The 19,772-nt window shown below is 40.0% G+C and overlaps 1 protein-coding gene across 1 annotated transcript in view; it reads left to right on the forward strand.

Moving 5' to 3' along the window:
• adgrl3.1 (adhesion G protein-coupled receptor L3.1) overlaps positions 1–17,695 on the forward strand; it is an 85,535-nt gene extending 67,840 nt beyond the window's left edge. Inside the window, exons 15-24 of the mRNA XM_079462861.1 lie at positions 1,106–1,315; positions 1,702–1,922; positions 4,677–4,743; positions 5,937–6,028; positions 8,249–8,417; positions 10,412–10,540; positions 12,096–12,192; positions 13,414–13,539; positions 14,568–14,585; positions 14,927–17,695. Coding sequence (XP_079318987.1) covers positions 1,106–1,315; positions 1,702–1,922; positions 4,677–4,743; positions 5,937–6,028; positions 8,249–8,417; positions 10,412–10,540; positions 12,096–12,192; positions 13,414–13,539; positions 14,568–14,585; positions 14,927–15,840 — 2,043 coding nt within the window. The 3' untranslated portion in view covers positions 15,841–17,695. The remainder of the gene's footprint in view (positions 1–1,105; positions 1,316–1,701; positions 1,923–4,676; positions 4,744–5,936; positions 6,029–8,248; positions 8,418–10,411; positions 10,541–12,095; positions 12,193–13,413; positions 13,540–14,567; positions 14,586–14,926) is intronic.
• Positions 17,696–19,772: the final 2,077 nt, after the last annotated feature.

Below are 19,772 nucleotides of genomic sequence, written 5' to 3' on the forward strand. Positions count from 1 at the left end.
CTGCTGTAATAATTCTACTGAGGGTGGAATTCTCTTTACAGCTGGCTTCTGAGTTACAGCCAAACCCATTTTCAGCATTTTCAACTGCAGTAGTTTACGTCATGTACCACTGAGAGAGACCTCACAGATCCCCCTAAGCCATTCAGCTTTTGCCTTGAGCGTTAAGCATGTTTTATGTACAGTATGTTATCTCAGAGAGGACACTGTTATTACACACACACACACACACACACAGCAGGCTCTCGTGAATGTTTTGAACAGCTGTGGAAATCCCAGATAAACAGTTAACCTAACATACTGTACATGAATTTATGTGTAATGACGTTTACATGTGAACAGTAGACCAGAAATTATTAATGCAGAAAATATAAAGGTCATGAAATACATAAATGTGAATTTTGTGTGCAGAGAAGAGAATTGACCTTAAACATACACACACACACACACACACACGCACACAGAGACTCACACCCTTAATGGATGTTGCGTACTGTACATGAATGATTAATACAACACTTTAGTGTGTAGATTGAGGCTTGACTGCACACATTTAATGTACAGAGAATGTTGTCAAAGCCAAAGGGGTGTACATTTCTGAAACTGCCAATCGACCGAATGGTCAGTTCCAACATTAGATCTACACATACCTTGAGTTTTTAAGCTACGAGAAGAATTTTATAATAGCCATGCCCAACTTTAATGTTTCATAACTGAGTTTAAGTAGATGGAATGCAGCACATGAGGAGTGTGGTTTTATGGTGCTTTTGCACCCTCGTGTTGTGAGGAAAGGTTAGGGAAATTTTGGGGCAAACCGTTTCTTTAAATATTTTGACTAATTTGAGAACACTTTCCGCTAAGGGCGTAGAGCTGTCAGCTCTGTTTATCACATTTTGCCATGCAAAAATCCGTTCTTCAGATTTCCCCCCCAAATCAATGCGGAACAAGCAAAAAAAGGGCCACAGATTGCGTTTTGGCTCCACCAGTGAGGCACTTCATTACTGAATGTGGCAGGTGCTTAAATGTATCTTAAAAAATTTGTCTTCCCTACAGCACAGCATAAGACACTGTAATCATCTCATTCTGTTTCTTTCTCTCTCTCTTTCAGAAAGCAGACCAGGTGCACGAGCTGCTTCTGGATGTCATAACATGGGTGGGGATCCTTCTGTCTCTGGTCTGCCTGCTCATCTGCATCTTCACCTTCTGTTTTTTCCGCGGCCTCCAAAGCGACAGAAACACCATCCACAAGAACCTCTGCATCTCGCTGTTCATCGCCGAAACCCTCTTTCTCACTGGCATCAACCGCGCCGACCAGCCGGTACGACTCGCGCACATACCCATGAGCAGGCCAAGATACACACAAAAATACCCATATATACTCACTTGAAGGACTTGGATTTATTACAGAGCACACAGACACAATTCCTGAAGACGTATAGTTGGGCACCTGACTCTTGTTAATTACAGAAATGGAGTGGGTCTTTGACCTCCCATTAATAACAAAAACCTCATTGTGTCCTCAGAGAGAAAAAAGAGTGAGGGAGGAGGAGAATAAAAGTAAAAGACAAATGGAAAATGAGAAAGATAAAATGCTAGAAATCCTTTGGGAAATATTTGAAGTGATAACAGAACAGACAGGTAATACTCAAAGCAGCGAGTCACAGATCACACAGATAACGTACAGCGTGTGTGTCTCTGTTACAGATCGTATGTGCCGTGTTTGCCGCCCTCCTGCATTTCTTCTTTTTGGCCGCCTTTACGTGGATGTTTCTGGAAGGCGTGCAGCTGTATATCATGCTGGTGGAGGTGTTCGAGAGCGAATACTCGCGCACCAAGTACTTCTATCTGACGGGTTACGGGGTACCGGCTGTTATAGTGGCTGTGTCCGCTGCCGTGGACTACCGTAGCTATGGAACCGAACGAGTGTAAGTATATAATAGATGCCCAAAAAATGTACGGTTCATTAATGCAACTTTCAACCTGTTCTAAATAATACTTTAAAATCTTGTTTAAATTTGAAGAATTTGCATGTGCAAAACATCACATATAACCAAATGCTTAAGTTTGCAATGTGGAGAGAAATGTACTGTACATGCACTCTTAAAAATGAAGATGCTTAAAATGTTCTTCACAGCCATGCCATAGTTGAGCCATTTTTGTGAACCATTCAGTCAAAGATTCTTTAAACCATCTCCTTCTTACCTTTTCATGATATGAATAACCTTTCTTCGCCACAAAGAACCTTTTGTGAAACACAACGGTTCTTCGAATGTTAAAGGTTCTCTTAGGAACCATTTAGACAAAAAGGCTCTTCAATGAACACATGTAAGATGGTTGAAATGTAAGTTCTTGCCCAACCTGCCTAGGAATGTTTTCACACACTGGTCCAAAACATGCAAAATCTAGAAAGCGAGAATAATCTAGAAACCCAGATGGGTCCTTCAAATTTTACACACACATAATGCAATTTAATGTCAGCAAATAAGATGTTGACCAAAATTGCAAAGATTTACACAAATATACAGCACAGTATTTGTTAACATTTTCACACGGAAATCATTTATTTTCCATTCTCAGAGTTGTTAAAACATATTTCAGGAAGAGGCGTAACACTTCTGTTAATCAGCCAATGACCATAATCTCATAATTGCCAATTATCAGCCATTTTGTTAAACCACACTATGATCTGTGTTGTTTCTGTCTGCTTCCAATTTAGCCATTTACATTGGCTTAGTTCCATGGAAGTCAAATCGAAGGCCCAGTTTACCTTCTTTTGAACAGCAGTGCCTAGTGAATAGGGATTATGGCCGTTAAAAGAAGATTGCAGGTTCAATCTCAGGAATTAGTGACACAGGAAATGGAGAGTGAGATCATAGACCTGCTCTATTAGCATTGTGCCCTTGAGCGTGACGTTTCACACCGGGAACGCTCCGGGGCGAATGGCTCGGCAATTAGTGCCCTAAAAGTGGCTTTGGTTAAAACACATCTGCTCTGTGGCACATAACTTTATGACCACAAATAACTCGACTTAAATCGCATGTAATTATTCCTTTAAACGAGCCAAATATGAAGCAAATCGAAGACATGCGAACTACAAATATACCAAACACATGCGGCTCTGTTTGATAGCTACAAAAACGTTTTGAATGTATGATGTTGACTGCATAGACTCTGATGGAAGATTGTATTTTTAGATGTTTTATAGCTAGACTTAATGACGTTCCTATGTTTTATTGCAATCTTTGTCTTAGAGGTTTCTTCTTAAACTCATGAGGAGCTTTAAAAATAGTCACAAATCGAGTATAGCGCTTTGAAATGAAAACGCATAGCAGATCCTAAATCGTTCGTTCTTGAAAGAAAGAAATATTATAGTTCTGATTGAAGTCTCTGATTTTAAGGGCAAAACATTATTTCTGGAACACATGGGGCACCACGAGGAAAAGCTTAAGCGAGATACGTCGCTGTTTGCTTTCTATTTAACGTCATTGCTGTCTAAGATTAACGTTTCAGATATTAAAGAGATCTCTTTTGTGACGTATTCTTCTTATGGGCTGTTTTGGCATCATTAATCAAACCTTTCTTGTTCAAATATCTGGTCAGGAAGTTCAGGAAACCACAAAGTGCCAATCAAGGAAAATGTTGGGCAAGTGCCTTACACATCAGATTGTGGCACTGAAAACCGTCTCTGCGTTCAGGAGTTCTGAAACGGATAAAATTGCCCTAATTCATATTCATAAAGAAAACTATTCAGCTGGTGTTACTGCAGTTAGTGGCCAGACGCAGCCGTGAGGGATGTTCTCTCAAAATAAATATTTCAGCAAAAATCATCATTTAAAGATGAGATGCTGAACGTGGCATTCGAATAAATGGTGGTCACTCAAGCAGACAGTCTCAGCAGACCACAGAAATAGGTCACACTCATTTAAAAACAAGAATAGTATGGAAGGAGGAGGAACGCTATTTCAGCGTGAAGCCTGTTAACCTGAGCCGGCCGTGGGGATGAAAACAAAGGCGTGGGAATCATTATGCCAGGGAGAGATTTTTGAAATGTCGTGCCACCTATTTTTGGCATATGATCAGAGACCCGTGCCGTAATGTCCTCCTCACTTCTCAAAACGTTCCCGCGCGTCTAGATGGAAAACCACAGAGATCGGGTATAAGATGTTGTCATGGCAGATGTTGGTGGAAATATTGCCACCCTGTTAAGAGCTAAAATATAGAACAAAGAGCTTGTCTGCGCCGCCTAATCCCAGTGCACATGAATTGAAATTCCTGAAATATTTATAATCCTATTTGGTTTCTGCAATATCTATCATATGGTATCTGTTCTTTAAAGAGGAAGCATGCCTGCCTGTGTTGGTGGCTTGGAATACACACACACACATACACACACTTGAACAGGGATGCTTTCATCCCTGCTGGGCTGTAGAGGTGATTTCAGCAAAGCAGAGATGAAGAGTTTAATAATTCAGCTCTGGACTGTCAATCACCCCTTGAGGTTTTGTATGTACCGTTGGCATTGAGCACTTCTTGAATATGAAGATCCAAACATCAGAACAAAAAGTGTGAATGTCCCTTCTAGAACCTGAACAGATATTACTTTGATCTTAATTGGAAGGTAATTTTCATTCAGAATCTCTCCCCACCCTCTCTCTTTCTCTCGCTCTCTCGCTGTGCAGGTGTTGGCTAAGGTTAGATACATACTTCATCTGGAGTTTTATTGGGCCTGCTACTCTCATCATCATGGTAAGTTTACCTCATAGAAACACACACACAAAAGGTTCAGAGAATGATACAGCAAAACCAATTCCCACTATCACACACACTTGCACACGGGGGAAGGTTCAGATAATGGGCTGTCGAGAGCATTTTCCCAATTAAGTTAAAGTTACAATCACCTCACAAGACGGTCTGAACCCCTCCAACTCCCCCACCCTAGCGTGTGTAGACTGTCTGTTTGCTTTATTATGTATTGTATGTGTTTGAGATTTTATCAGGGTTCTCGTGGTCATTGAAAATATGGATGTATAAAGGAATTACATTATTGTAATAGGGACCCAGAAAGTTGAATCACAAGATTTAAGCAACAAACTATTTACAGTATGTCCTAACTGAAAGCAATGAAATGCAGCAAAAACTGCACCACAGAAATGTGGAAAGTTCTTCGTGCTTGACTGTAGAATGTAAAACTCAGAATGTAGCTCTTGTGATTCTTCTTCAGACCCCAGGTTTGCTTTGGCTTCCTTGTGGAGTTTGTGAGATTTGTCAATATCCAGTATCCAGCCTTCACAATCAATTTCTTCTCGTCCATGTTTGATGTTTACGTGAGGAGTGGGATTTTGGTTAAATGAGTATCAATGTGGTCGGGGCTATCCACCACAACGGCACAGTAACTTAGCAAGCGACAACATCTGGCATCATCCGTTGCCTTGTTGTGTCACGTCTGTTGAAATTTGATTGTTATTTTGAAATTAATATAATTGAAAATGTATGGAAACACATCATTTTTGTTTTTGTAAAGGTGTGTGTAATAATCATAAATGACTGTAAAGTGCACTGAAATTCAGTGGTTAAAATGTGTGAAAACCCTGATTTGTAGCTTTAAAGGAATAGTTCACATTGTAAAACAAATTCTGTCATCATTTACTCACCCTCTTGTCATTTCAAACCCGTATGACTTTCTTTCCGTTGCAGAAGATATTTTGAAGAATGTTGGTAACGGAACAATGGCAGTACCCCTTGACTTGCATGGGTTTTGTGTCCATACAATAGAAATGAATGGGTTCCAAATATCTTCTTTTGTGTCATTCTTTTAATAGTCATACAGGTTTAAATGACAAGATGATGTTTGAATGAGGACATCATTTTCATTTTAGGTTGAACTATCCCTTTAAACAGTTAATGTATTAATTTATAATCAATGCTTTGCTGTCTTGCAGCTGAATGTTATTTTCCTGGGCATCGCGCTCTATAAGATGTTTCACCACACTGCAATTCTCAAACCTGACTCCGGTTGCCTCGACAACATCAAGTAAGGCTGTGTTGTGATGTGTGTGCGCTTTGTTGATTTCCCGCTGGTGCTGCGGCTGTCTTCATTTTCTCTAAACACGTAATTGTCCTTTAATACCTGACCATTTCTCAGAGGTGTTCAAAATGACAAGAAAGGCCTAGTGCCTGTCTAAACTCAGAAATTGTATAAAGTGTTTTCCTGCTGTCACTTTCTCCTTGATCCTTAAGTTCCTACGGGATCGAACCGGGCATGTTTAAATAACAAAAAACTTTACTTAAGTGACGTTCCCTGTGCTGTTTATTCGAATCAATTCTGCATCGTATCTGAGAGAGCCGAGGTGAATGGGGCTGGCACATCAGGATGCATTGAAACACAGCCAGGAGTGTGGCGCTTTAGAAAGTGTGCTGTACACAGCGTGTAGCATGCCTCATCTATTCACTGCAGCCCATTGGCACACAGTGAATCCAGGTTAGTTAGCATATTTTAGTAATTGATTATTCTATTTGATGTGCAGAACACATGCCGAAGAGTCACTGTCGAAATCTGTGACCCAAATGCACAATTTCTGCTGTAATTCTAGCGTTCTGCGTGGATTGTTATATTGGCACAGTCTCACAGGTGGAGTTTAGAGAGATGCACTGACATCACTAGCATGAGATTCATAGGAAGTACGATGAATAACTTTGTTTCAAAAAAGTCTAATACATAAGCTAATACCAACACCAAAATAAATATATGAAAAACATACTGTATATCCATATGGTGATAAAAACAAATATGTCCTTATTTCTGCTTTTATCGGGCACTTGCATGATTTCAGATAACGTTGTCGATGGTAACCGAGCACCCTCATATGCCTCATAAGAACTATAGCGCATAGTTGTTTCGAACAATCTATCATCGCAACATAGTTACAAAGTACCAGCGCTGTTATCTAACCTCGACCTTGATTCTATTTCTCTCTTTGTCATCGAATCAGTGAAAGACTGTTTTAATGCGGCGAAATAAATTACTTTCCCAGCACAGAACACAAGATGGCCGATTTAATAAACCCGACATTCGTCTAAAGTTAAAGTTAGAAAGTCTGGCCCAGCCAGAATTGTATCCTCAGCACAAATCCGATTCAGAGACCTAAAGCTGCCGTGCACAGAATAGACTATTTTAGCTCCCGTGAAATGATTGGCCAGTGAGAGCTTAGCCACGCCCACCTCATGCAGCTCTCACTTTGTGAGACAGATGTAGTCGTATTGTCACATGAATCCTCATGTATGTACAGTTTTGTCGACTGGGAAAGTCCAACCATGTTTCACGGCCATCGTCATCACCCCCATCTTAGTGCTTTGTGTGTTTCATCTTATCAGTCTTATGAGTTTATTTGTAATGCTTATGAATCATTCATCAGCCTCATCGGTCTGTTTTCTTTGGTTTTTCCATCCTTTTTTCTGTTTCCCATTTCAGCATTCTGTTGAGGCTTGCCTTGTAATGGATAGTCACTGGTAAGGGTCTCCAACCAATCAGAGTGCCAGTTCTTTGAATCCCGCATTCTGATTGGAGTGTTTAAACGTGTAGCTCCTCCACCGTTTGATTGAGTCTGAATGTAAATCTGATTGCAACTTTAATCTTACAAATCAACAATGTAATTATAAATCTTTATTAGTGTGTGTCCACAATCAATATTGCTGTCCGTCTGTCAGTCTTTCCGTCATGAATATTATTGTCTCTGATGGGAACAATAATACTTATTTATTGTCTGTCTATAATTATCGTCCTCTCAAGATTTACTGTCTGTCTCTCACCCTGTCTCTCTGTCTGTATGTCTCTCTCTCATTCTCTCCAATTATCTTGCTTCAGTGCCAAACATTAGCCTGTCACATTAGAGCAGTTCACAGTATAAATGGGTTTTAGGCTGAATATGTGTGAGTCTAAATCTAGGCATTAGTGTGTGTGTGTGTGTGTGTGTGTGTGTGAATGACCCTAAGAGTAAATGACATCACTAAATGGGTGCGAGTCTGAGTGCTAAGTGCAGACTACCAGACGTTATGACTGGAGCCAGTGTGACATTTGACTGCTGTAGAAGAATACCTTTTAGAGACAGTTTATGTTCCGACTATTGTTGAACTAAGGAAACAGATACAAGCTCATAAATGGCAACATTTTAATAGACTTAGGATGACATGAACTGGCGGAGGCCATTAATAGAAATGTGTGTCAGTGAGTTATGCGCTCTTCTGTCTTTCTCAGATCATGGGTTATAGGTGCCATTGCTTTGCTGTGTCTGCTGGGATTGACCTGGGCGTTCGGGCTCATGTACATCAATGAGAGCACAGTGATCATGGCATATCTCTTCACCATCTTCAACTCGCTGCAAGGAATGTTTATCTTCATATTCCACTGCATCCTGCAGAAGAAGGTACACTGGGCTCACAGACGTACAAATCTACATATGGGTAATTCTGCAGTTTGGGACATCTTTGACTACTGTGAACTTTGTAGGATGAAACTTCTTCAAAGGGTGCTATAACTATCATAAAACATTAATAACATGTGCTGGAATAGAGGTGGAATTATGGCCCTGAATTGCTTGATCAACCTTCAAACTGCGTTTTGATATTCTGTGTGATGGTAATGATGGTGGCTCACTGTAGAATTGGATAATATTTGGACTTGCTATCACAAATTAATCACATTAACTGTTTAATGGCTGTTAATCGATTCCAAAATAAAAGTTTATATTTATATAATATATACACATGTGTGTATATTTATAGGAATAGAAATGAACATGCATACATGTGTATAAATGTTCATTTAAATATTATTTATGTTATTATTTATGTATTACACATATTTTAAAAATATATATACATGTTTGTTTGTATATTTATATATATATGTAAATATAAACTGCACACAGACACAAACTTTTATTTTGAAATTGATTAAGAGATTAAAAGAGATTAAGAGATTAAATATAAACACATAAATTAATGAAATAAAATATGATTTTAAAGTAAATTTTTTATGAGCATTTTTATTTAGACTTAAAGTATGTATTCTCATTTCAATTAAAATTAAATTGAACAATCGCATTTGTAAAATAATAAATTAATAATTGATTTATATAATTGAATTTTTTTTTGTATTTAAAGGAAAAAATATATTAAAAAAATAAGTTAAAGAGACACAGCTAAAAGCTTGAAGCCATTCGAATCCATCCGTAAAAACTAGAATTTCGATGGTATAAGGCAAACAACTCACGCAGGTTCAGATGACCTCTTTCCTGGGCATTATGCAGAGGGTTTACTGCCCCCTCATTAGTAATGATATCATGAATCAAGGCTTCTGTCACATGCATGCTCAATTAGAGACCCCCGGCCCATCAGATTTATTTCGCTCATGATAGATTTGAAACCTTTTAATTATCTGATGGCCAACCGGTGGATTCCTTCCAGAGTCATTTAGCGTGAAAGTGCTCATATCCACATTAAACCAGTGCATTCTGGCTGCAGAAGGAATCAGGTATTGATTAAAGTAAAATAATGTGTGTATGTGTGAAAATTCCCATGTAGTGATGGAAGGAATGATTGGATTGGGCTGTGGAATCTGATTATGTATTCCAGTACCCAACCTCCAAGCAGAGACGCCAATTTATCTTGTTTCGCTTGCATTAAATAGAAATGCACACGGGCAACATCTATGGCTCTAGCCGATGATTTAATCTATTTTTAACTTATATATTGGAATATCTACCTAATGTATCTTAATGCAATACGACTTTTCTCAAAAACCCACAAGACGCTGTTTTACGTACACAACGAGAGACTGATTTAGGCTTATTTGTGATTTGTGGAGACAGCAGTGATTTCAATCTAAGGCTGTAAGTCCTGTTTGGTTGAGGTCTTTGTGGAAAAGGATGTGCAGTCATCCGTACAGACGGAGGAATAAAACTGTTGGATTTTATTTGGCTGATCTTACTGAGTTTGCTTTCAACAGCTGCGCAAACAATAACATAGCATCCATGTTAACGACATTAAAAAGCAATTACAGCTATATTATTGCTGAGACGACTGGGAGTTTTGTGCTGATATTGGTGATTACTGTTATTATGTCTAGCTTTCTGGATCGAGCAATCAAGTTTTGGGCCGTGTTGTTTGAAAACGGACTAAGGGTGGAAGGGGAAAGGTTGTGTGTTTTTCTTGATTGGGTTTATAGCATGACAAGGGTCATCCAGCATGCGAACCACTGAAGTCATACAAATGATATGAGACCTTCTTTTTGTCCTTGAAAACTTTGACAGACACACACACTTGTGCAGGAATACCCAGACCTGCATTCAAGCGCACATAAGCTTGATCATTTGCACATATTTTCCTACAAACAAATCACTTTGTTATGTGTGTTTAGGTGCGTAAGGAATACGGACGATGTCTCCGGACACACTGTTGCAGCGGGAAGAGCGTGGAATCAACCATCTCTACTTCAACTAAGACCAGCACGGCTCGCACACCCGGACGCTATTCCACCAACTCACAGGTAAAACACACACAAGCAATATCGGTGGTGACCAAGGGACCCCCTGACACACCAGGAGCCCCCCAACACGATGGCACACAATAATTGATTCGATAACAGTTCTTTATATCAGGGCATCCAGTCCACACTGGAAAAGGTGGCATATCACAAAAATCCAAGCTGTTATTATAATCACAGTGTGAATCTTGTTTTGGTCACAATGACGTGCCAAAGCAACTATGTATTTACTTTACATATTGCTGCTGTCCTTCTGGAACCTCAAATGTCCATATGCCGCATTTTTGGCCATGAATCATTATTGTTAGTCATCCTTTATGTTTGTCACTGGGTTTCGGAAATATCGAACTGTTGTAAAAAGTTGTAAAAAGTGCTTGACAACACAGTATTTAATCATTTAAAAAGTACAGTGTTTTTTTCCATTTCCTGAAAAAGCAATCTGGATAGCCAAAGTTTTCAGAAGGACAGCTACAATATATAGCCCTTATTACGATAAAAAAAAATTTGCACACTGATATAAAATTCGAAACTCCGTCGAATCTGTTGCACTAAATAAACATGAATGCGCACGCTTTGGTTTCTCTTCAAAAGAGCGACTCCACTTATCACATTCCAACCAATGTGTGGATGTGTTTACGTGTGAAAATGTTACACCTGTGGGGAGCTTTTTTTAGATAGCTCATAAATCCACAGGTCAGCCCTGAACGCACAGACAATCCTCCAAAACCATTTCCCATTATTTTTGTAGGTCAATGACTGGGAACCTGTTAACGGTCAATGCAGTCATCAGCTTGTTAATTCTTTGCACAAAAAGGTCTTGGCTCTGGCGTTCTCTCATTCACTGATAGTCCTCGGGTGACTATGGAGTCGCCTTACCTAATTTCACATTCAGCATTTTTTTACATTTACATTTATTCTTTTGGCAGACGCTCTTATCCACAGCGACTTACATTGCATTGTAATATACATTTATTTCTGACTATGCGCAATCCCCTAGGATCAAACCTCTGACATTGGCGTTGCTAGCACCATGATGTAACCACTGAGCTACAGGAAAGTAGACGATGAGCTCAGTATTCATCACTGAAAATAAAATGAAACTTACTCATAGAGCGTTGAAAACAGGCGCAATTTGTCTATTACGTTTTCTATCTAATTTAGTCCTATTAGTTGAAGATAGAAGGATCTAGAAAGTAAAGTAAAACATTTCGAATTCAGTACATTACAGTATGTTAAAAATCAAATGTAGAAATTCAGAAATAAAGAACAGAGAAAATATCAATTGCAATTGAATATAATATATAATATTGCTTTTAAATATACAATTAAAAATATTTCAAGATATTTATAATTTTGGTTACTACATTATATTTTGTTGTGCAAATATGCTCGCAGGCGTATAAATAGCATGTTTGTTACGTTCAGTGACATTGTACAAGACTGTTTTATGTTACAGCAATATTACACTCCATTTCCATGTTTGCTCTCTTTGGAAAATGTATTTGCTTCAGTCAGAAACTGAACCAGTCATAATCCCCTCTTCCTCTTGTGTTGTCAGAGTCGTATTCGCAGGATGTGGAACGACACTGTCAGGAAGCAGTCAGAGTCATCTTTCATCACCGCTGATATGAACAGCTCAGCAACTCTCAATAGAGGTAAACACGCGTGTGCAAGCATGTACCGTACACAAGATTTTTTAAGTGGTTTAACATGTGCAGACACAAAGAGAAGCTGTTTTACACACGCACACGCACAGACACAAAACAGATTGTCTGGATTTTCTATAAGAACTGTGGAACAGAAACTCAGCCACGAGTTGACCCGTATTTGAGGATAAACACTTTATAATTTTACATATTTTACATGCTGTTAAGCACATACCTTTTCTTACACGCATTTATTCAAATGTTTCAACCGAACTGTTTTATTCTATGATTTATCTTTAAATCAAATCCAGATGGGATATTTAACAACAGGAAACTCATTTGCACTCTCCGTATGCAATCATTTGCAGAATTAATTATGAGTGAAGTTCAACAAGTTTAAAATATTGTATTTTTGGACTAGTATTAATGAGAAAACCTATTTGCTACATATGTAAGTGCGGGAGAAGTTTTGCTACGCCATTTAAAAGAATAATTCATTGTGAATTATGTACATTAAATTATTAAGATTTCAATAATGAAAATTTCATCTGTGGTCCAAGTCCATTCGTTATTTACAGGATTGATTAGTTGTCATTGCTGGAATCACCCCAAAGCCACATTTTGCTCGATCCAACCCTAGTGTGTATATATAGTGCATGCTTGTTTATTCAAGAAGACTGCAGAATATTCTGGGCCTTGCTGACACTCATTTTACGGTCCAAATTGATTAGACATCTGAGTGTGTGTTTGTGTGTCCGTGTCCTGCTCATTCTCAAAGCCTGCCTTGCCTCTGTTACGTCCAAATGCTAATATGATTTGCTCCTCTGAGCTTCTCGGTCTGCACCGTCCCGGCCCCCAAAGTAGTTTTGAAAACTGAACTGGATCCTCCAGAGTAAAAGTCATGGAAAAACACTTCCAATCGAATCGCCCCCGCAGGTCATGACGGGACGAAATGTCCAATGTCCACCAGCTGTCCAACATAAACAACATCATTGTTGAGCTCTGCTGATATTTCAATCCACATGGGAGGTTTAGGATTCCAGTCCACCCAGACTAACCCTGCTGTGATGTTTAAAGCTGTATTAGCTCAAGTTTACGGTCCCCTGCATCATGCTAACTGTTTATTGTGCGCCTTTTTTCCGTTTCTTTGTTGCTCTTCTGTCCTCGACTTTCTCTTCCTACCTCCTGTATCTCTCCCTCTCTCTCTCACTTTATGTGTGGATGTTGTAGGTACCATGGCTAACCATCTCATCTCCAATGCTCTTTTACGTCCTCATGGCACTAATCCTTATAACACATTGCTGGGAGAGTCTGCCGTGTTCAATAACCCCACTGCCAACATGTTCAACACACAAGGTTTGCCTTACACATACAGAACATATTGACAGACATGAGACTGTGACTCCAGGAAAAACTCAACTGATGTTCAGCAAATCGTTTTTTATTTTGTACAGTAAAGTGAATTCCATATGATAACAGTGAATGGAAACATGCTGGGTGTTAAAATCCTATTATGAAGTGAATGGAAAATTGCAAAAATCACCATATAGATTAGATTAGATTAGATTCAACTTTATATAAATCCCATAACTTTATATAAGTCCCATAACAGTAGAATAGACGACTTGTGTGCTGTATTTCTGGTCTTGTGAAGCCATACTGTAGCTTTGTGTAGAGATCAAAGTACTAAAATGTAACCAATAAAACGGCGTGACGCTTGAGTTTGAGTTCTCGCTCAAACTCATTTGCACGTCGGCATATTCAGACACGACGTGTTGCGATAATTAACAAAACACGTGAGAAAAGAGTCGTTGTCAAACCTGGCAATATGCAGCTTTATGTGACATATTTCAACATTCACACAATGCTATTAAAGGGGCGTTCACATTATGATTATTACATTAACTGCAACTATAACTATATTTGCAACCACACCAACAGTTGATACCGAGAACGTTACTAAGTGCTGTCACAAAAATGAAAGTAGATGACCTGCGGGTGTTGCTTTACGTACGTAAAACATACTGGGTGTCCTGCCAGTTTGCTGTTGCTTTTCGTTTTCGTTTGACCTTTCGAGAGAGATGAAACACACACTTACATATACACAAGCTTTAAATACTGTATAGACAATCGAGATTTGGCAGTGATGTTCTGCTTACAAATGTGTCTGCTAAATTAGCTTTTTTGTGTTTGTTGGTTCCGTTTAATAATTGGACAGAAATTGTAATATGTCCTAAACTCAGCAGGTTAGCATGAGTGACTAATGGCTGTTACAGTCTGAACAGAATACTTCACTCTCGTTCTCTGTAGACATGCTTCATGGGCATTTATATGTGTAATCATTCTCTCTCTTTCTCTCTTTCTCCTATCGTGCGGCTCCGCAGCCTCCTACAGAGATTCAAGTATGATTCATTTACTTTCACAACAGCTCCACATTTTATAATATATTCTCCTTAGCTCCTCTCCTCTTTAATCTCTACCTTTCTCCTCCTGGCTCGCCTGTAAAATCTGCATCCCTCCCGTATTCATCCGTTTCTTGATAAGAGTAAAGTTAATATCCTATTTGATAGCATCTTTCATAAAGTATACTGAGTTAAATTACCAGCAATCATAAAAATATATAACAATATATTCAAGAATGCTTTTCCAAGCGTACTGTACAATTTTACTTTCATTTAAGAATGGGGTTATTTGAAATATTTAAGATTTCGTCAGCATAAGCATTTATTTTCCTGTTTTCCAGAGGGAATTCTTAACAACGCACGAGACTCCAGCGTCATGGATACCCTGCCACTTAACGGTAACCATGGCAACAGCTACGGTGTGGCAGCAGGTGATTACCTTACCTACAGCTCCCGTGGCAGCGAGCCGCCGACAACGCTGGAGAAAAAGATCCTGAAAGAGCTGACAGCAAACTACGCTCCATCTTACCTGAACACTCAGGAGCGGCAAGGAAAAGCTCACCAGGGGACCCTGACCAATAAACTCAACAACCTGGCCAACGGAGGGGTCGCGGGGTCATCCTCCATCGCTAAGGATGACGTCATGGTGCTGGATAACCCTGGAGCGTTTCACCGGCACGATGACGGCGGCGGGTTAACCCTAGAGCTCATCCGAGAGGAGTCGCAAGCACCGCTCCTCCCACCGAGACCGGCCCCTCCGGAAAACCACGCCCCCTTACACACGTTCTCCGCCCACCGGCGCCTGCCGCAGGAGAACAGCGAGAGCTTCTTCCCGTTGCTTCCCAACGACGCGCACACGCACTCGTCGCACACGCACACTCCCCGCACGCACACGCACTCCCCCCTCAGAGACTCACTCTATACCAGCATGCCCACTCTTACCGACCTCCCGCACGGCACTGATGACCTCATCAACGGTCTCCATGACGACGAAGATGATGAGGAGGACGATGGCGAGGAGGAAGAGGAAAGCGAGCTGCAGCTGGCCAACGGCAAAGGGGTCGTCATGGAGACCGATGACGTGTACTATAAAAGCATGCCCAACCTGGGCTCCAGGAACCACATACAGGACCTGGAGAGCTACTATCAGATGGGTCGGGGGGGAAGCGACGGGTTCATCGCCCCGCCTGAGAAAGAAGACTCGTCTCCCGAAGAACAGCCCCCAGACCCCTCACAGCTGGTCACGAGCCTATAGACACTGAACCGGACACACACACATTGTCACCGAGTGTGCGCGTGTGTGTGTGACACAATGCACAAGGCATGGGATACACTACCTACTGCACTGATAGATCCCTAGAAAGACTTATTCCAGATAGCCCCTGATTCCAGTAAATACAAGTATCCTGTACCAATCCGCACCAAAATCCTGTTCCAGTTAGAACCAGTAAGCAAAACTAGTAACTCGCTCCTACGCCAAGACAAGGACTACAAAGCATAGGCAGGGACACTTTATCGTGAATCTCCTTGGAAACTGATCTGATCGCGGATTTTGTTTGTGGACATGACGCGCTAGTCAACGAGGGGATGTAGATTAAAGTGGACAAACTTTTCCTCCCTGGATCATTTGCATAGATCTCCTTAACATCCAGAAAGGTCTCTGCGAGGCCCATCGTCCAATGGCTGTCTGATTCTCCACGAAGCTCATAGTGGATTACTGCAACGCGTGGAAACAGACTGCGGGAAACTAGCTGCCATTTTAGATGACTGTGTATGATAATGAGACCACCAACCCAGACTCTGAACTCTTCTATTGTATTGAACTGCATTACCTACAATTCTCTAGACTTCTCGATGGTTCTCTGCCTCACACATTCCTTCTTCTTTAGCATTGGTCTCGTTTCCAAACGTAAAGACGCATTTAAGACTTAGGACGCATCGTTTTTCCTACATTTGTTTTTTCGGTAATAATCTCAGTCGTTGCAAGATCATTGTCACTAATTACGAAACAGACGTCCATGCAAAATGTACAGATCCCTGATATTGCATATGAGCATATGCGTTTCATGTTTTTGACATATTTTGCCCCTTGTATGTGTTTTTGTAGACTAGACCAATCCCATAATGCTGTGCTGGTTCTTCAAAAGACTGTCCCTTATTACCGCTCAGCACACACACACACAAATCAACATATACACATACACACTCTTCTTTATAGCCAGAAATACACTGTTTGAATTCTCCTCTTTGGAAGTATCACTCACTTTTTCCCCAAATGCGACATTTTGTCATTTTAATTCTCACTGTGTTGATCATATCCAAGAGACTCTGAGGAACTGACTGTTGTGTGATTGACATCTGTTTCGAATGGGATCCCATCGCTGTCAAATATGCTGGGAAGGTGTAATGTTGTGAGCATTCTACAGCGTTTACTAAGAGCATCAGGTTCAGAAATTCCAGCGTATTGGAAGTGCAATGATATGGTTTGGTCGGATCTAATTAAATAGACAAAAATGTTCTCAGGCTGAAACAAGGGAGTCTCATACAAGTTTAGCCAAGGTGGGCAAGAAAATCTAGTGGTGTTGTGGATTGAAACAATCGTCCTGGTCCAAGCCCACTTGGATTTACGAATAAATGTGTGTGGACTGAGAAATCATGATTTAAAATCATGCAGTCCGAGTGCAGCATGTGTAAACAATATAAAATAACCTTGTAAAGGATCAGATTGAGTTGTTTTGAAGATGGCAACAACCTTGAAAAGGTGGGTTCTTTAAAAACTACTGTTTACTCATTCTCAGACTGAGACTCCCTCTGTAGCTTGCACATCTAGCCCTTGTTAACCCCCTCCCAGTGAATCAACTGCATATTTATTCCTGTGATTTTATTTTTTTATTTTTCACCAGATCAAATATGTAGATTGGAAAAGAATCCGATCGGCACTGAGACCTTTTTTATTGTTATATCATCAATATTATTATTATTACAATATCAATGAAATTATTATTTATTCTTTTCATATGCATTCTAAACTGAATGAACTCATAACTAATATTTGTTGTAACAGTGAAAGTTGTTTGCCAACAAATAAAATGACTGAATTAATATTTACAATATTTCACAGTGGAGAGGTGTTTGTTTTATTGCTGAAGGATGTATTTATTTTCTTAATAGTTAATTGTTTTATTTTAGTTTTTCTATTATCCCAGCTTAATATGACTCTAAATAACAACTCTAATTATGCAATAAATTGTAGGAAGATTGTACATGAAATGTATAAATACTCCCAGAGGAGATTGTGGACAAAGATATTTGGATAAGATATTTGGACGAATGCTTTTAATCAAACAGTTCTTTGACCTCATTGACCACCATAGTAGGAAAAATGACAATGGTGCCCCAGAACTGTTTGCTTTCCTTGAAAATATCTTCTTTTGTGTTCAACAGTACAATTTTGGGTATTATGGTGGTCAATGGTGCCCAAGAGCTGTTTGCTTACAAGCGTTCTTCCAAATATCTTTCTCTGTGTTCACAAGAGAATCAACGAAATATATACAGATTTGGAACAGAATTAAAATTTTTAGGTGAACTGTTCCTAATCTCATTGATGTCTATAAGAAACAACTGAGATATTACCTGGGAGTAGGACTGTCCGTTTCTGCAACCTATTGAAGACAGGTGGAAAGCTGTTAAATCCTGTTTGAACACAATAATTTTTACGTGCTTATTTCTGTTTAGTGACGCCACCGGCACCAAAATTATACACGTCAGCCTTAATTCTATTTTCCAATTATAGACCAAAGATTCCAACAAGGCGAAGTACGTTCTCTACTCTGGGCAGTTTTTCAGGAGGAAGGATTGTCATAGAGTAAATTGTACTGTGGATTGTGATTCTCTGTTGAAAATCCTTTTGGACTAGACTTTAATCTCTGTCTGGGAATCCAGCCGGAAGACTTTACCAGGCACCCGCTCTATCCTGACCCAGTTTGGGGCCTTACGAAGAGTCGTCAGAACCGTCGCCGCTGAATCGAGCCCGGCACTGATTAATTATGCACATCCGTAAGGAGCTCCAGCACAAACAGTGTAATTACGACCTATTGATCTTCGTGGCTCTCCATGCAAACAGACATACGTCCGTCTGCAAACACACCCAAATGTCAGACAGCCTGCGCATGCGAGGGTGTCTGCAAGAGTTCGTTCTGCCAAATGTTACCACCTTCATGAATATTTATCAAACGTTTTGACAGGCACATTTGAAGGGGAGGAAGGATGCTTTCCCCCCCCAGCAGTCCTGCCTTTGACTGTGTGTGTGTTCTCTAGGCAGATGATGACAGCGGAAAGTTGGAGGTCTTTGAGGGAGAACTTTCAACCAAACACCTAGATACCACACAAACACAAGAAACAGGAAAGCTGAAAGTTAGGGTACGAGACGAGAGATAAAGAGATATAAACAAAAAAGAATAGACAGTTAAGAGCTCCACACAGTTTTTGTCTCAGGTTGATTAAATGAAAGCGGGAAAGATGTGGGCCAGATCACAGTATGGGATCTGTGATCGCTTAGTGCTACCCTTGATGTTTTTACCCAGACTGCCCTCTCCAACACGAGAAGTGTTTTAAGCACACGTGCCCGTTCCTGTTACAGTGCACCCAACCCGAATGTGTAAACATCTTCAATGTCCTGGGCTCGTTTAAATATGTCGTAGGTTAAACATATGCACAATGTGCATATACATGCTAAATATGGCCTGGGACATTTACAATACCTGAAGAAAACTATACCCGATAGGTTTTCAATTCATCTCTGTGGCAGCTGCTTCCACCCCAGAAGAATGAACTCTATCACCTTCCGTGCTCAGGTTTCCGTTAAGCCAGAAATCTTACAGTTTATGTAAATGTCATGTGAATCATTTCTCTTCTCCGTGGAATGCTGAAGAACAAGCACAGGTATAACGCCCCCTGAGATGTGATGTCAATATGAGAAAAATATCAATGCGCTCAACATATACATTGAATTTATGAGATGTCGCTTGTGAAATATTTCACTCAGACTACATGGCTATAGAATTTCAGTGTATACTGTGCACATTGGGTTGGGACTAAATGGATGATCTTTGGGTATTAAGTAGCTGTTAAAAAGAGGGTTATGGGACTGGATACGGAGAGTAAACAAAAACATTAATTTGCTAATTT

The sequence above is a fragment of the Barbatula barbatula genome (assembly GCF_947034865.1).
Source record: "Barbatula barbatula genome assembly, chromosome: 8".
Lineage (NCBI taxonomy): Eukaryota > Metazoa > Chordata > Actinopteri > Cypriniformes > Nemacheilidae > Barbatula > Barbatula barbatula.